Source organism: Anoplopoma fimbria, chromosome 8 (assembly GCF_027596085.1).
Source record: "Anoplopoma fimbria isolate UVic2021 breed Golden Eagle Sablefish chromosome 8, Afim_UVic_2022, whole genome shotgun sequence".
In the NCBI taxonomy this organism is placed as follows: Eukaryota; Metazoa; Chordata; class Actinopteri; order Perciformes; family Anoplopomatidae; genus Anoplopoma; species Anoplopoma fimbria.
The window spans coordinates 20588408-20606784 of NC_072456.1; the positions used below are offsets into that span (position 1 = coordinate 20588408).

The 18377-nt window shown below is 43.1% G+C and overlaps 1 protein-coding gene across 1 annotated transcript; it reads left to right on the forward strand.

Moving 5' to 3' along the window:
- Positions 1-2261: 2261 nt before the first annotated feature.
- ankrd24 (ankyrin repeat domain 24) lies at positions 2262-18059 on the forward strand. The gene is made up of 23 exons (XM_054603000.1): positions 2262-2341; positions 2553-2621; positions 4583-4713; positions 5144-5232; positions 5314-5378; positions 5524-5581; positions 5822-5892; positions 6100-6206; positions 6812-6984; positions 7700-7735; positions 7980-8071; positions 8390-8500; positions 8587-8706; positions 8819-8948; positions 9092-9270; positions 10620-10783; positions 11520-12298; positions 12401-12717; positions 13587-13808; positions 16321-16497; positions 16580-16744; positions 16912-16977; positions 17994-18059. Exons 2-23 carry the CDS (start codon positions 2586-2588, stop codon positions 18057-18059), a joined length of 3354 nt encoding a protein of 1117 aa, XP_054458975.1. The 5' UTR covers positions 2262-2341; positions 2553-2585.
- Positions 18060-18377: the final 318 nt, after the last annotated feature.

Here is an 18377-nt window from a genome sequence, read left to right on the forward strand (position 1 = left end):
AAAGCATTTTGGGCTGAGCGTGTGTTTCGTCCCTTTTGTTTCATCCTGTCTGAGTGGGTGTTCATCCTCTCACAGATGTCCCATTAACCCTAGTCCAGGCTGCTAAATTGGATTGTGTGCTACAGTGGGTAAGGCCATCTAAGTCTGTTAAAAGACCGTAAATGCCTCCTTCTTTACGACACTCATGAGCTCACTTTCTCCCAGGGGCGGGGAGACAGTATGAGGTCATTGAGCTACAATCCACCCCCATCACAGCCATCAACATTATCCCATCAAGACTTTCACAGCTTCCTCCTCCTGCCTGCCCCAGTGTTCACAAAGTGCCAACTTCAGACCCAAAGGGGGGGTCAAGGGGATCAAAAACAATTCCCCAGTCTGTTTCTGAGGGAGACCTGAGGGTATGTGATTGCAAACATGTCGCAGGTCCCTGCTGTCCAATTTAAATCATTTATAGCAATGAAGTTGTAAAGACACGATCGATTTCATGACATCAGCCAATAGAAAGGCATGTCAAATTTGTTTCTGTGGAGAAGAAGTTATCCAGGGTAGGAGTCCTCTACCTGTTTAATGCGTCCTTCTTACTGCACTAAGAGGATGCTTTTTAAAACAAGATTGTGGGAAAACTAAATATTGTGGGAACAGGATTCATATGTAGTGAGAACCAGTCATTAACACGTGGGAACAAGATCAATAAGATGTGTTACAAGTCGTATCTTCTGGGAATGATATAGATCTTGTTGGAACAACATGGGACCTTGATACAAGATCTCATATGATAATAACTTCTTCCCACATGGTAAGATCTTTTTCTTCAGATGTCAAAGAAATACAATATTCAGATTCTTCAGGGACTCCTGACCTTTCTTTGCCATTATTTTCTTCTACCTTTGTATTTTTATCGCTTGTCAAGAATGTACCAGTAATCTTTCTTACCTTCTCCCCTCCCCACAGCTATACATTCCTGTTTTTCATCTGCACAATCCGCTCAGTTTTAACACAACCTCTTACCCAGTAACATATTGAGCATACATTTAATTTGTGTTTCCATCCTGGCTGAGGTGAGAGCCAGAAATGTAGTAAACCTAACCCCGGAACAAAAGATTGAAACTGAGAAAGAGATGGAAAATCAGAGGCAGAGAGACAGGCGAGCTGTCAGACTCAGCAAGAGGAAGACACATGGGGAGGACAGAGGAGAGAGGAAAACAGAAATGGAAGATCAGGATCCCTCCCACAGTGAGAGATCATCACAGGCAGACAGACAGACAGACAGACAGGTATTAAGCCATTGTTGTTTTCATTGCAAAATAAACACTGTTTCATTGGAGACAAACATGTAATTGAATCAAACAGAAACAACAAGGCGCAGTGGAATTTTTCAGATAATTAATAAGACTCCCTCATTATAAAAGGGCTAAATATGGATGGGACATTTTCTCTAAACTTCACACTTTCAGTTGTTGCTTTTTCCCCCCAGACAAACAGCTTCATGAGATACACAAACATGCCGTAGAGCATGACCGACTGTCAACATTCATAAACAAGCTGATGCATTAATACAAGCTATCCTTTAAATTCATGCATTCAATTTGAATATGATATGATATGATATCTTTTGGTTGAATTTATGAGTTGCAAAAAACAGGCTTCACAGTTCTAAGAATAACTGATGTAGTTTCCTCTGCTGTGCATTTACTGCCCTCATTTGGTGGCTAGTGTGTATTACATGCATACTTTCTATTTGTTGATAACAACAGAGGCTTAGAAGTATAATTGTACTTGATAGTTTGGGGAAGTAAATTAAGTTTAAAGTCAAATTAGCCCAGCTTAATTGGGTAAGCCCTGAAGGATTTTTTTTTGTATTACAGTTCAAAAGTACATGCTTCCGGGTTCAGCTCATCCGGTGATACCATTGGTCACATTTACTGTATCGTTTCAATGATTGGTTGAAAATGTCCAAAATAAAGAACTTTCCACTAACCACGCCCCCTCGTTGAAGCGTGAGTTCGAGGTACAGACACAATGATGACGTTTACAATGACGTAATGCTGCTCAACACTTTAATGTGGACTGATAAACACAAAATAACATCCCTGCACTTCAGAAAAAACCCCAAATGCTCCATGTTGTCCTGGTTGTGCAGCACTCGACTGCAGATATCATCCCATCATCGCCAATCAAACGTTGATCCGGCGTTTGGCGCAATGCTGATTGGTTGATTTACGATTGGGGGCGGGTGCATTCCTCCCCGTCCGCCAGGCAGCAGTGACCACAGTGTGCTGCTGCTGATGGGACAGAGGGAGAACTCACCTGGAGCTGGACTGTCCTCCACAGGTTTTTGCAGGTCAGTTTATGCATGTGTGATGACAGCATTAACTGCATTACAGTTATAACACTCGTTGGCACATTATGTATTCCTAAAATGTTGGAGCACCAGCATGTGTACTGTTGATGTCTGAGTCATGGGTAAATAAATTAAAGCCACTTTAAGACACAGCTTTAATCTGCAGTTTGCAATAACACTCAAGTTTGTTTCTTTGCCTTGTTCATTGCAGTGCTATTGTTGAGACGGAGGCCATCAAACCATTATGAAGAGTCTGAAGGCAAAGTTTAAAAAGACTGAGGTAAGAGCCATATGTTGTGAACATGTGGAGCGTTACAGTTGGATGTATTTAAAAGTAGTACACCTGTTTGTCACAAGCTGTGTTTTAACCTAATATTACAGTGTTCACCTGCTCCTAGTCATTTATATAGATCCCAGGTATCTCCTTTTGTGTGTGTGTGAGTGTGTGTGTGTGTGTGTGTGTGTGTGTGTGTGTGTGTGTGTGTGTGTGTGTATGTGTGCACATGTGTGTGGGAGAATTGGGGGGGGGGCACTGGGATTCAGTGTCACTGAGCAGCAGCAGGAGAGCAGGCCTATCTCCAGACTGCTGCTATAACCAGAGATCTCAGGTGGCCTTCAATTATTCACACATGTGCACGCACACACACACACACACACACACACACACACACACACACACACACACACACACACACACACACACACACACACACACACACACACACAAAGGAACCCCACTATCCTGCTGTCATCTCTGTGCTACTCTGAAGGGTTTTGTAATATGCAATGTAACCTTATGTATTTCAATTTTAAGATTCTACTTGTTTTTTGCCCTGCAACATGTAGCGAGTAGCTCGTGTCAGGCCGACATACTGGGGTCAGCGACCTTGCAGCACTGGGACACTGGTAGAGGCAGATAAACCAGCAACCCGCTGGCTCTACAAAGTGGTCTGAGCGTTTGGATCCTGGTGATGCTTGTCGCACCATTACATCCTGTTAGTGTCCGTCGCCTAATGGAGAAACTCTACCTCCCTGTTAGCGTTAGTGATTGCCACTACAATGGTGACAAGGATGATCCCTTTGGATGAGTAGGTTCACTTAATAGCCATTTAGTGAAGTTAAGAATATATCTCCCAGGGTTTTCCACACAAATAAACCTCCTGTAGCCTGAGATATACATTCCTTCCACAGCATAAGAGACTAGATTTCAGCTCGTTTGTCTGCCTCATTATATCCCCTCTGCCACGTAAATAGCCATCCAAAACCTGCAGAAGCGAGCCAGCTTGTTTCTCCTCTGCTTTGCTGAGTCTTCACATCACACAGGCCTGTGCTCTGTAACTGCAGAGAAACAGATCTACAGTGTGACGCTGCCAGGGGGGGTACCGTGCAGGACCTGACAAAAAGAAAAAACTAATGGAGAGAAGGAGGACGCTTGCTACAGAGAAGTAGGCTGCAGAGAAATTATTAGGTCAGAGAAAGGAGGACAGTTAGGAGAGGAAGGAGGTGCAGAGGACAGACCGGCTATGTCCCTGCTAGCAGCTGAGGCAGGATGATGGGATAGCGTTTTTGGATGCGGACGTTAAGCAGCATATAGCAGTGATTCTGTGTGTGTGTGTGTGTCAGAGCTTTTGTGTGGCGAGCCATTCAATTTCATTGGAGGTGTGATTTTGAGGATAGCATAAATTCTCCGGTATGTAAATCTCTACCATGATGCTGCTGTGACCTCTAAAGGGTATCTGGTAGAAAGTTTTGGGTGGCAGAGTTCTCTGCAGTATCAGATGTAACTGTGTTATGTAGCCAGGCGGCAGTGTGTATTGTCAGGCTGGACACACAGCGGTGGCATGGTGCTCTTTGGCTGTATTTAGCTATTTGTGTGTGTGTGTGTGTGTGATGCCCTACGCGATTATGGATCCTCAGCAGCCGGTTTTTAGCCTGATGAAGCGGCTCTGTCCTTGTTTCAGCCTGCTGCCGCTGCCAGTAGGTATCTTCTCTCTCTATCCACTAATCAAAGGGATAGAAAAGGAAATATTGCTCTATTTTATAACATTTTCTGTCTTAAAAGTAGCTTGTTGTAACTTGGTATCTCTGTTGACACATAGTCACCATTCTAGCTGCTTTATATTTAATTTCGTCTGCCCAGTCATCTTTTGTTTTGTTTGTTATGAGATATGCAGTGTGGTATCAGTTTCCGTCGGGGCGGTTCAGGGTGATGACCTGTTCTCTGACTTGGTCCCCCCTCAGAGTCAGGACTGGAGTAAGAGTGATGAGAGGCTGCTGCAGGCTGTGGAGCAGAATGAGCCCGACAAAGTCTCCGCTCTCATCGTCAAAAAAGGCCTCTGTCCCACCAAACTGGATGCAGAGGGCAAGTCAGCGTAAGTTGGGCACCTGGTGTTTACCTTTTTTTATTAATTAGAAATAAATTACTTATGTTTATATTCCTTTTCGTTCCACTCATTAGTTTTGTAGTTATTTTTGATGAGTGCTGTTGTTGCTCCTGGCAACGTGAAACACATAATTTATTCTGCAGCAGCAATGAAATTTCCCATTGAAATATCTACCACTGGCTGTTTACTGTGGGTACTGAAAGCATTGTATTTATTCCACTAGATATTCTTATTTTTATTTTTTCCCTGAATGATTTTTTGGGGTAAACAGTGAAGATTTATTGCCTACTTTCTCGTGTATTAAAACTAAATAGACAGAGTGGAATCAACAGTTGGAGCTGAACAATTCTCAGAATTTGAAATGGAAACCGATTATCGTTTCTTATCTGTAAACACTTGTCTTTCGTCCTTCTGGCAGGTTCCACCTCTGTGCATCACGAGGCCGGCTGGACTGTCTGGAGGTCATCATATCTCACGGAGCAGACGTCAACGTCACTGATGGCGCTGGTAGGGTATTATCAAATCCAATTTTTATCTCATGAATTGTCATAAATTATTTATAAATGTCTGTTTCATAACCGGTTGCAGGCTTCAGCGCGCTTCACCTTGCAGCCAAAAACGGCCAATCAGAGTGTTTGAAGAGACTCTTACAGGTAAAAGAGAATAACAGCACTGCCTTGTTAACCAATAAATACTGTAAAATATAAATGGAATAATGCAAGCATGCATTTTAAGAAAGCACTTATTACAGGTTGTTTATCTTTAACTGCATATTGCAATTTTTTGTTTACCCGACAGGAGAGATTAGAAGTAGACTACACTGACACCATTGGTAGGACACCGCTTCACCATGCAGGTACCAGTTACAGAACCACAATATGACACCAGTCTGGTTACATAACAGCAACTTTGCAAACAACAAAAAATCTCTCATAGAGCCCATCCAACCTGTTTTAAGAGGTTAAAAGTAAGCAGGTGTAAAGCAACACTGAAGCTGGACTTAACAAAATTCTATTATCTACAACCAACTGCACAGAAGTGTGCTTAGAGATTCAAAATTGCATATCTTGGCCATAATTGTGATTATTTCCTGCAGCGGTCAGTGGCTGCTTGTCCTGCTGTGAGACCCTGTGGGATTTTAAAGCCAGTCTGGATGCTCAGGATGGGGTAGGTTGAAGAGTTTGAATATAAAGTTTGGCCTGCGTTTTTTTGTTTTGATTTGTTGGGAGATGAATAAATAAATGATAATCAGTATTAACTTTTAATTTACTTAATTTATTTGCTCTTATGTAGTACTTTAGACATCATTATCAAACGTGTTAAATGTGTTGTTGCTGCTCGATGTTTGAATAATGGCGTGTATCTCTCTGTCAGGACGGGGCCACTCCTTTGATCTTAGCGGCTCAGATGAGCAGAGTGGAGCTGTGTGTCTTTCTGTTGGGTCGAGGTGCCAATGCAAACATACAAGACAACCAGGGAAGGTACTGGAAAAGTTAATAACCCTCTGTGGTTAGAAGAGGCAAGCATGACAACTGGACCTGGATTGCTCTCTTGTAGCTGCTGCTGAAGCTCTGACAGATGCGTCCGAATTCGGCATTAAACGGCCCTCTTTATCTGTGCTAGAACCAAAAAACCTCTGCAGGATTATTTTCACAGCAGTGGGGTTGTCTGGGTCAGGATTCAGGAAGGATTCCCATAGAGGTCTCTGGAGCTTGGGGTAGATTTGGAAGGATGCAGGTCAAGACCTCCAGCAGGGACGAAGGGCTTTCAGTTCAGCTTTGGATATCTGCTTGGAGAGGATTAGTAGAGACATTTGTTCAGGCCACATCATATTATCAAATGGAAAAAAATGTCAATGCCTCTTCCTGGAATTCACCCTGAATCACAACCTGATCCTGAATCCATGACCAAATTGAAAATAGAGTTCTGCCGGTTTAAGCCTTACTAATAACACACAGGCTGATGATCTATCAGTTTGAAATGGCAGATGAGTCTGAAATTGCTGTGTTTGATTTGACTGCATTGTTGGTTTGCTCAGTAATGCTGTTTTTCCTTTTGAACTATGATGTTTTGTTTGGAATGGCAGGTCTGCATTGATGCTGGCGTGCGAGAGCGACAGCGTTGAGACCGTGGAAGCTCTACTGAGAGGCGGGGCCCACGCGCAGCTGGTTGACGCCCTTGGACACAAAGCTACCGACTACGGTGTAACAACGGGCAACCAACGCATCATGCAAATACTGCAGGACGGAGCACCTCCAGGTACAGTATGAGGCCTGAAGCCTTTTTTTTTTCCACCTGTAGAGATAGACTTGATTGAAGATCTCACAAGGCTCCTTTGACAGTTCACTCTGTTTAGAATCATATTTATTTTATATCATAAATCGAAATGAAACAGCTTATTACAGCAGTTTTTGAAAATATAAAGTGGCAGCATCAATGTGAAAACACGTGGAGGCAACATATGGATACATACATACATACAGATGATCAGATCCAGTTTGTGGCTTCTGCGTGTGGCTGTGCTGCTCTGGATCCTGGCTCTGACTCTGCTCCTCCAGGGAAACTGTAATAGGAGGAAGTGGATCAGGAGGACAGCTGGGTGTGATTTGTAAATAAGGGTTTAAAAAAAAAGAGAGAGAGAGAAAAGGCTTATTCTGCTTTTATCTCCCAACAAAGACATCGCTGATATATGGAGAACAGATGTGTGCCTGGTTTGAAAAGGAGATGAAGGAGAATGTTGTGTGCATCTAATGCCTGACCACATGTTCTATAATTGGAGATTTTGGTGGATTTGCCACAAGAGACATGGATGATGATAATACAAACTACATGTCAGTAAAGAGACAGGCAGTGAGAGTCTATATCTGTTGTGTATATGCACATATTCTCATGTGCCTCAAGCTGTTTGCTGAATCTCATTGCTTTAGCTATTAAAGTGTCTTGCTGTGTGTTTTCTTTCCCGCTGCGTACGAAGCTCCTGAGGGCGCAGGCGAAGAGGTAATGTTGCATAGCTGCGTGCTGGATCACTCCCTCCATCAAATGAGCTCATGGCCCACATGGGCTGATCATATTGTGCATGTTTTTCCAATATGAGGTCATTGTTTTTGTGTGCCGCCTTTCTTTTCGTTGGCCTTCGCTCCTCTTTGTTGCTGACCCTTTCGTCTTATCTCAGTTTCCTCATTTTTCCCGTATTATGTTGAGTTTGACCTCTGCTTGCCTGTGATCAACCTCCCACCCAACCCCCCCCCACGCAGCCCCCCAAGTCCACTCAGGCGCCTCATCAATGCAAGGGGGCACTACACCACGCAAACGGAAAGCTCCTCCACCGCCACGCTCTCCTATCCAGGTACTTTGAGAAACATCTCACTGGATGGAAAACACTTCTTCTCAACCCACGAGTAGAGGCCAGCCTCACTGTATTTTTATAGATATATTCATTACATCCGCCTATAATATCGGTTCGCACCCTTTTAAAAAGAAACAATGTTTACCACTACTACTATGTGAGAGGATAAGTCTCCATAATACATGCTTTTTTTGAATAATCCCTTTGTTATTAACTCTGTAGTGCAATATTGCTTCTGGACAGATTAACTAAAGAGTATTATTGCTTTGATGACTAACAAAGATTCATTTTATTCTGTTTCCCATCATAAAGTTCCAGGGTTTGCCACCTTCTCCACAGCCGCGAAATCCTGCTCCACCTGCCCAGTCCCCTGAGCCCCAATCTCTTTCTCCATCTCCCCAGCCCACAGAAACACAGCAATCTGCCCAGGTTAGCACTGCGAACCTTAATTTTCCCTGTTACGTGAAATGCAGACTGTGTCGGGTTTTCACATATCTTGTGGTTATCTGTGTAAGGCGGAGGACGAAGAGGTGTTTGAGGAGATTCGCCGCCTGCGTCTGGAGAGAGGCCGTCTGCTCCAGAAGATCAAAGCCCTTGAGCAGCAGCAACAGAGCGCCCTCTCTGCCCTGGGAGATGTACTACACACACCATGCGCACCCACCTGTTTCAGAGAAAACAGCGCATTTGTAAAGACTGAGGGTTGCTTGCTATAACCACCATTTTCACATGTGTGTGTTTGCACTCTAGTTGTCCCAACTGAAGCAGCGTCTAGAGGAGACAGAGGCAGAGAGAGACAAGCTGCTTGAGGAGCTGAAGGGAGGCCATGGTATCGGGGCCAGTGACTCTGAGGACATGGATGAAATGTTTGACTTCCCAGGTATTTGTTTACATGTACTTCCCAGAACCAGATAGAGAGCCTGCATGTACTTCCCCTGCTATTCCACATGGGCATTCCTGTGTGTCATCAGGAAGTTCACAGATTGATTATTGTTGTTGGTTCTCTTTAACTCTTCCCTCTAGAGAAGCTGCTCTCAAAGCGCTCCAGAGCCTCCCCTGCTCAGGATGAGGCCACTTCTCAAGGAGACACAGACTCGGCCAACCCCTCCCCTGTCCCCGGAGACCCGGGGAGTATTGCTGAGCTGCGCAAACAAATAGAGGAACTTACCTCACAAAACTCTGAACTGGCTCTCAAAGTTCAGGTGAGGTCAGAGAGAGCAGAAATGCACAAAACCACACCGAACACATGAACACGGTCACACCCAATCACACATTCAGACTAAAAAAATACTTATCTGCCAAGATGCCCCACTTAAAAGCACACAAACATAATCTCCCACAACACAAACACATATCAAGATGATATAAAAAAAAATGTAAAAATGAAATTAAAGCAGTAAACAAAACGAAAAGAAAAAAATGCTTGAAATAATCAGACATAACATAGTTTTCTTTTTCTAATGTTGTGGCCTGCACACACATACACATAACACACACACACACACACACACACACACACACACACACACACACACACACACACACACACACACACACACACACACACACACACACCTCTTCAAATAGGAAAAATTGATAGTGAAGTGATTATTAAGTGCTTTCCCCTCCTGCTGGCTGAGGAGTGGCTGAATGTCCCTGACTCAAACATTAGTCATGACCACTTTAACCGCATGACGCCGCACTCTGGTACACTAATGCACTGAGGCAGTTCTGTCCATACAGGTATAAATAGAAGAGAACTGCATCAGATGCAGACATGGGGGCCAGTTTGTAGACATTCTTCACTAACTGGGTCATGCTAATTGAAGCACAGACATTTGTTTGAAGTATACTGTTCTGTCTGTGTAAAAGCGATCCAGGCCAAGAACTTCAGTTCTGTCCTGCTGTGTGAAAAAGAGCCAGACAGGAAAGTGGGAAATCTAAGTACTGATATTAGCGCAAAGAGAGCGATTAAACTAGAGCCAAAACCTCCTGCTGTGATTTAAATAGAGGAGGGATTCCATAACTCATATTTAATTAAGTTAATTAAATAGCAGTTCCACCACTTTTACACATAAAAGTCAGTTTACTAGTCATTAGGAGTACTTTTCAGCCTGTAAAACAGTAATACCATGCTCTGGAGGAGCTTTGTCAAGTGTGAGAAAACGGTTTGAAGTGATGTTACCAGGGTTATGTCTGCATGGGCTTCAATTTATAAATGATTTATGCATTTATGACAGAAACCCATATGTATATTTAATATGATTCAAAGTCTGCCGCTGCATTGATTTTGAACATTTATTTAAAAATCTCAAGTACAATACTAAATGACTGGAGAACTCTTTAGGTAACGAGTACCTGCAGTCTTACCTACTTACAAGCTTAACGTTAAAGGTCTTTGCATTAAAATGATAAGTGTACTCTAAAGGCACTACATGTAAATTATGTGCATTATTATCTTACAGTACATATCTCAACATTGACCGATACACAGTTACTGAAAGGTGACATCCTTCATACGTTACTATCATATTCTCCGTGTTGTGCACAGATGCTGGAGATGTTTGAGAAGGACGACACAGACATGCAGACGTCCAGCTCGGACTTTGTCCCCATAGTCCAGTATGAGACCCTGAGGAAGGAGTTTGAAGTCCTTCAGGAGCGACTCTCACAGGCCCAGGCTTCAGAAGAGGCCTCCAGCGTGGCAGAGGACCGGTATGATTGATCATTTGATACAAACTTAAGTGGCCATCAAAGATAACATTAACTGGAGCTCTACGGTATCAGAGCAGGACTTTTGTTCTGATATGTGCTCACTTTTGCTTATGTCATTTCCAAAGTCTCAACAGTTTCTTTTGGGGGTCTCCATCAGAGCCATTTTTAAAAGTTCTGAGCTTTAGCATTTTTCCTGCAGCGCGCTGTAGGCTGAGCAGTCCGAGAGGCAAAAGGTGCACTTATGACATCATATCATGTTTAGATGGTAGCTGGACCTCCTACTGAGGAACATATGTGTATTTGTATAATTACAGGTTGCAGTTGTAAGCTTCAATATTACAGTTTTAATGTGTTGTATTCTGTACAATGTAGACTAATGCTTTAAAAATTAGCTGGGTAATCGATTCACCGATGTAGCAAATCATTTGTCAAGCAAAAAAGACCAGAAACTTGTTTGTTTGGCCTTCTCAAATGTGAGCATTTGATAGTTTTCTGTCTTTATATGTTGAATTTAATATCCTTGGGTTTTTGGACGTTTCATCAGACAAATCAAGCTGCATCAATGTCTGCTTTGTGAAATCATGATTGCCATTTCTCATAAACAATTAAGTATATTATCCACATATTGATCCGTACAAGATATAACCCCTAGCATGGGTTTATGGGGTGATGTTAGACAATTTTTAATGTTTGAGTCGGTGCATCAACGATAAATAATATATGTCTTGTTCTGTAGTGGTGATGGGAAGTCTCAGGAAGGAGGTGCAGATGCAGAGAGAGTGGAGGCTCTTAAGGAGAAGCTGCAAGGGCTAAAGGAGCAGTTGGCCTCCTCCCAGTCCGAGCTGGAGGAGTTGAAAGAGCAGATGCGCCTGGGGGTGCTCTCGGTGGAGTGTGGTGAAGGGGATACTGCCGCAGCAGGTGCTGGGGCTGCAGAGGAGGGTCCCAACCAGGAGGCACAGCAGCTGAGAGAAAGGGTGACGGAGCTAGAGGAGGAGCTAGCTAAGTCTCTGGCCGAAGCAGGCGGTCAGAACAGCCGGGACAGTGACACAATCAAACAGCTGAGAGAGAAAGTAGAGGAACTTCGTGGCGCTCTGTCCAAAAGGGAGTCCACGAAAGTAGAAGGGGAGAAAGACGGCGAAGGTGAAAAGACAGGGAAGTGCCTCCGAGACAGAGTTGCTGAGTTGGAGGCAGCCCTGGCAGAGAGCAGGACATCGGGGAAAGATGGAGGAGGAGCAGCAGGAGGAGATGGAGATCAGGTCCGTCGTCTCCAGGAGCGTTTGTCAGAGCTAGAGGGCGAGCTGAGAAAGTGTGTGCCCCGCTCCGAGTTGGAGGAGGTGCAGGTGAATCTGGGGCTTCAGTGTGAGCAGCTGGCCAGGGAGAGGGCGGAGGTGGCTAGAAGGCTCAACAATGCACTCCTGGATCTGGAGAGACTCCGGCCTCCTCCACGTGGAGATGATGAAGAGGAGGAAGAAGAGGAGGAGCATTCAGAGAGCTCAGAGCCCTCGGGCATATCAGGTGTGCTGTGTTGTTTTTTTCTACTTTAAGCAACAAAGTAAAAAGCAAGATTATTGACTTTTCTCTTCCTTTTTGTGATCGATTATTCCTCCGTCCAATCAGAGCACTCCAGACGCTCCATGGCAGCTGTGAGAGAAGAACTGGACGTCGCCAGGCAGGAAGCAGCCCAGGCTCTGGACTGTCTGTGTGCAGAGCGGGAGGGCCGGGCACAAGACGTCCTGCAGCTGAAAGACGCAGTGCCACTCTCGAAACATAGGGAGGCACTGTCTGCAGTATCAGAGCAGCTAGCTCAGACGCTGCAAGAGCTCCAGGAGGAGAAGAGCCTTCGCAGTCAGGCTGAGGAGCAGGCTGCCGGTGTAGAGGCCAAACTGCAGGCCATGCAGGATGCCATACCCAAAGAGGAGCATGAGAAAGTCAAGGTCAGCAGGAATAAAAATAATCTGATAATGGCCTAGATCTAGAGATGCAGTTCAGCCAAAATGGTTTAGAAATAGAGGAGCTAATGAGGTGTTCAGGCTCAGACGAAAGTGGGCCTGAAAAATTAATTTAATCAAAATTGCAATATGGCAATATGCAATTTTCAAAATCTCCGGAGGCACAATATTTATTAAAGGCAAAATGTGTCAAAATTTAATTTGAAAGCTACTACAAGGAACTTTCAATTTGTGTTTAGCTGTCCTTGTGGATGAAATTCTCCTTTTAGAAAACCTCTCATTTTACTGCAGCAGGGGTCTGACAGTCTGCCCCCCTCTGGGTTGTGGTTCCTCTTGAGTCAGGGCTGAAGGACTCTGAGGAACCTGCATGATTCCTTCAGATTTCACAATGAATCCGATCAAGTCTTGTTTACGTTTGAAGGATATATACAGGCATCAGTATTAAATTGAGACTGTTTCACAACCAGTTAAAATCATAGTCACAGTTTTCAAAAATAAGTTACTCACTGTTTAGAACAAGGTTTTTGAAAGGGACACACAAGTCTTATTTGTTAGAAGCAGATGCTTTTAGCTGTTTTCATCGGGTTGTCTGATTAACTAGGGGGTACAATGTTGATCATTATTAAGTGTGATTTTTACTGTTAGTCGGTAGAACTAGAAGAAATTATAATCCAGACGGGGTTATGAGCATAGCATGTATGTTTCTGGTAATCCAATGGGTTGTTACATGATTTATTTAATTTAAGACGTAAGAGTATTTTGCTCGGTCTTTCTAAGTGAGTTACTGGTCAGACTGTACATTAGAATCAATCAGGGTAATCCTTGTGCTTCCTGTCTTTTAGGCAGAGCTCCAGCACTCCCTACAGGCCAGTGAGAGCAGTGCAGCAGCAGCCAAGGAGGCTCTTCTCGAGAAGGAGATGGAGCTGAGGGAGCTGAAGTCCCAGAAGGCTGCAGAACAGGGTCTGATCTCCAAGGAGGACCACGAAGCCCAGCGTCTCTCTCTGCAGGCTGAGATCAACGCCGCCACGGCCCGGTTCAACGACCTCACTCGCAAACACGAGAAGACCTGCACTGAGGTGTGTGTGTGTGTGTGTCTGTGTGTGTGTGTGTGTGTGTGTGTACGCATGTGTGTTACTGAGTCTGTCTTGTTCAGTCCCTTCAAATGCCATCTAAAGCCATATTAGATGTTATTGTGTGTGCCACAAAGTGAGCTGTGTTCCATGAAGGCCTTTTTCTTGCCTCTACATTATTCATATGTGTATTATTTTCTCTATTCAGTACGTCCCTCTGTTTCATTGATCCCTCTGTATATGTGCTTACTGATGCAATGAAGTAGTGTTGTAGGTACACTATGGGCTTCTAATGACACTCTAAAAGTCATTTCCATAAAAACTCTCACTTTGTAAACTAGGTAATTGAGTCTCCTTCTCAAGTTTGCCAACACAGAGGTTAATATGGGGTCACATCTTCACATGGAGAAAGATATTAGAATAGCCTTCATGCACTTCTAAACTGAGTCCTGCCAAAAGTAAAAGGGATTCAGTTACAAAACCAAAGACTGTTTGCAACAACATCCAACCCCAAAAAAATTAAAAAACAAAACTTACATCAAAAGGCCACTGATGCAGCATTTAGGTAGGATTGTACTCAGGCAAGAAGTCCAATGTCCAGGCGTGATTCACGGTTTAGGTTTATTTTATTGTAATGACCAAAAGCCAACATTTCTCCTGCTCTGCTATCTTGCTCTGCTAAAAAAAACATGTCCATTCCTAGTGCATCACCTGACACAGACACACCGGTGTAGAGGCCAAACTGCAGGCCATGCAGGATGCCATACCCAAAGAGGAGCATGAGAAAGTCGAGGTCAGCAGGAATAAAAATAATCTGATAATGGCCTAGATCTAGAGATGCAGCCAAAATGGTTTAGAAATAGAGGAGCTATGCAGGTGTTGATTAAAATGTATTTAATCAAAATTGCAATATGGCAATTTTCAAAATCTCCGGAGGCACAATATTTATTGAAGGCAAAATGTGTCAAAATTTAATTTGAAAGCTACTACAAGGAACTTTCAATTTGTGTTTAGCTGTCCTTGTGGATGAAATTCTCCCTTTAGAAAACCTCTCATTTTACTGCAGCAGGGGTCTGACAGTCTGCCCCCCTCTGGGTTGTGGTTCCTCTTGAGTCAGGGCTGAAGGACTCTGGTGAACCTGCATGATTCCTTCAGATTTCACAATGAATCCGATCAAGTCTTGTTTACGTTTGAAGGATATATACAGGCATCAGTATTAAATTGAGACTGTTTCACAACCAGTTAAAATCATAGTCACAGTTTTCAAAAAACAAGTTACTCACTGTTTAGAACAAGGTTTTTGAAAGGGACACACAAGTGAATGCATCTTATTTGTTAGGAGCAGATGCACTTCTAAACTGAGTCCTGCCAAAAGTAAAAGGCACAGACACACCTCCTACCTATATCCCTTCACCTAGACGAGTGTCAACAAAAATAACAAATAACAAAATAATTAAACTAATGAAATAGCTTCAACAGTAGTTGCTTAAACACACACTAGTCGGTAAATTTGTGCTGGTAATGGAGGCAGGACCGTCACAAAGTCACACTTCCCTGAGACAAAGCAACAAAAGCAAATGTGTATATATTTACTGTTGGTTGGTTTATTGCATTTATGTGCACTCTAGTGTGGGTGTACGAAGATCATAGGGAGAGAGACGTTACCATGGGAAACTGGAAACCTTTGAGCAAAAACTCAGACAACAGTGTTTTGGGGAATATTAATGTAGAAGAAATATTTTAAATTTTACTGAAATGAAAACAGGAAGAAGAGGGTATGTTCATCCACTAAATCAGGAAACAAGACATGGTGTAGCATGAGATGTTACTTAGGAAATCTTAAAGACATCAAATAGCAGAGCGGTGGAGAAGCTTTATTACCATCGTAAAGGTAAACACATGAAATTTAAATCCATTTCCATAAGGGGTCTTTTTCTGTGTAAATATCTGTCTGTATGAATTATATTAATTACAGCAGCAACTGTAATTCCCCTTTAAAAACCAAACTCCTGGATTAGCCAGCATATCTATAAAAACAGAAAGCATCTTAATTTGAGATTGATCAAACTGACTGTCTTGCTGAAGTGACAAAGTGCCACTGATGGTTTTAATAATAATAATAATAATAATAATAATAACTTTATTTATATAGCACCTTTTAAAAACAAGGTTTACAAAGTGCTTTGACAGACCAGCCAGCAAGACAGTGCATAAGAAACAAAATGAAATAACAAGTGACAATCAAATAAACAAATAAAATAATAAAATAAATAAAATAAATAAAATAAATAAAATAAATAAAATAAATAAAATAATGAAATAAATAAAATCAAGTGATAATGGTAAAATATAGTAAACAAATATAAGATAAAATACCAAGACCAAATGAAAATGAACCAAATAAAACGACGACATCACATAAAAGCCAATCTATAAAAATGTGTTTTAAGAAGTGATTTAAAAGAGATTACTGATTCTGCAAGCCTCAACTCCTCCTCCTCCGGTTTTACTGCTCTAGGTGTTCCAGGTGCAGAGGGAGGCTCTGTTTAACAAGAGCGAGCGGCAGGTCGCGGAGTCCCAGCTGGCCACGGTGCAGCAGCAGCTAGCCGAACTACAGGCCCAATCCAGCCACATCCAGGAGCTCCACAAGGGCATCCAGGAATCCCAGGGCCTGGTCAAAGAGAAGGACCGCAAGGTGAGAGTTCAGATGGTCAAACTAATTGCTGTTGAAGCAGCTTTAAAAGTGGCCAAACTCATAAACTCTGTCTTTGTCGCAGATTACAGAGCTGTCCAAGGAGATGTTTCGGTTAAAGGAGGCCCTGGGAGCTCTGTCACCTCCTCTTGGCATCACCTCCTCCTCCTCCTCATCTACCCATCATGGTAACCCCGGGCAGCAAGTGGCACTGCAGAACAGGATCGCCATTCTCACCCAGCAGCTCCAGGTGAGGAGAGCACTGATCGTAGGGATGTGGGAAGTGAAGAAAAAAATATGATTTCCCAAATACTTTTTTTCTCACTTATATTTATATACCATCATCCATAAAAACAAAAAAAAACCAGACACTTAAGACTTCACATGACATTGACATTTTCTGTGTCCTTTTTGCAGGATTGGGAGAGAAAGCACAAACAGGTGGTGACTGTGTACCGGACGCATTTACTAGCAGCCGTACAGGTGAGTTGAATGCACAGATCCACGCCAGAGCACAGACTAAGACTTAAACCGTATGTTGTGAGATGTAAAAAGGTTTCCATGTGTGTATGCATGGATCTCAGGATGGATCAATAAAAGAGTTCTACACGCAAGTGGCTGGACAGCCGCTCAGTGAACGACACTGACTGCTGGATTTGAGTTTGTCCCCTTTTGTGGTGCAGACAATTAAGAGCCGGAACGATCTGTTCAGCGTCTCTGATTACCAGACAAAAGTGGATGAAATTTCAGAAGAGCTGCAGGCAAAAAAAAGACTCGAGTCATTCTCTCGTTCTATCAGTTTCATCATATTCCACAACTAAGGTGCTCACATTAGCTATTTCTTTTGTCACGTTGGTTGTAATGAGAGATTGCTCAGGTGTCGTTGACCTTAAAGAGAACTGTTGGCTCCTTATTTATGCTTTATGCAGGCTAGGGATGGCCAGGCTGTCCAGTGTGTTTAATCTCTCTTCCTGGTACATTGAGATTGAATTAAAATATTATTCATATTTTTTTTTCTCAACACATTTAAAGGTGTCTGGTTCCAGGGTGTACATACTGTACATGGGCACTTAACTTCTCTCCTGGGTTTGTGTTTTCACACTTTGGAAGAGGCCTATAGCGTTACAGTCAATCTGTGCAATCTGATCGTATGAACAGTATAATCAGCAAAAGCCTTTACCTCCTTGTCAGCATGATTGATGGCTTGATGACTGCTTGCCATACTGAGATAGCATCTCTTTTCAGGGGTAGTGTTAATCTCCTCCCATTTGCCCTCTCTTGATGGAGGTCAGATGCAGGTTTTTTTTATTAATGGCTAGCTTGAGGCAGACTGTCTTTGGCCAAACCTGAATATATTTCCATCTGCTGCTCTGCAAGGATGAGTGGGTAAACCTATAGAGCCTGTTATGGGGGCTCTGCCTGTACTCATAGAACTAAAAAAAACTATTTAGAATACAATGTAGAAACTTAATTTTCTTACACTGTGTGTTGCCCAGCAGGGCCGAATGGATGAAGAGGTGCAGGGTCTGCTACTCCAAATCCTGAGGATGTCACAGCAGAACTGACACTGAACCTCATAACGTCTGCACGTCTCTGTCCACCTCCAGTCCCTTGACAGGGCAGCATGTAGCAGCTCCAGCTCAGCAACCTGTGGGACCAGCGTCACAGTAACCTTGTCTAGGAAGCCAAATACAACTGATCTGTGGTCAGACATAGCTGCATGTGTACAATAATGTAACTTAAACAACAGCCGCAAGGCTTGACCGATAAGCAAACAGTGAAAAATCGAACTGAAGAGTGCCTTCATGGCTGGATAAGTTAAATGACAGCAGCCTATAAGTCAGGGGTGTGTGGTAGTGAATGTGAAAAAGAGAGTGTAGAAT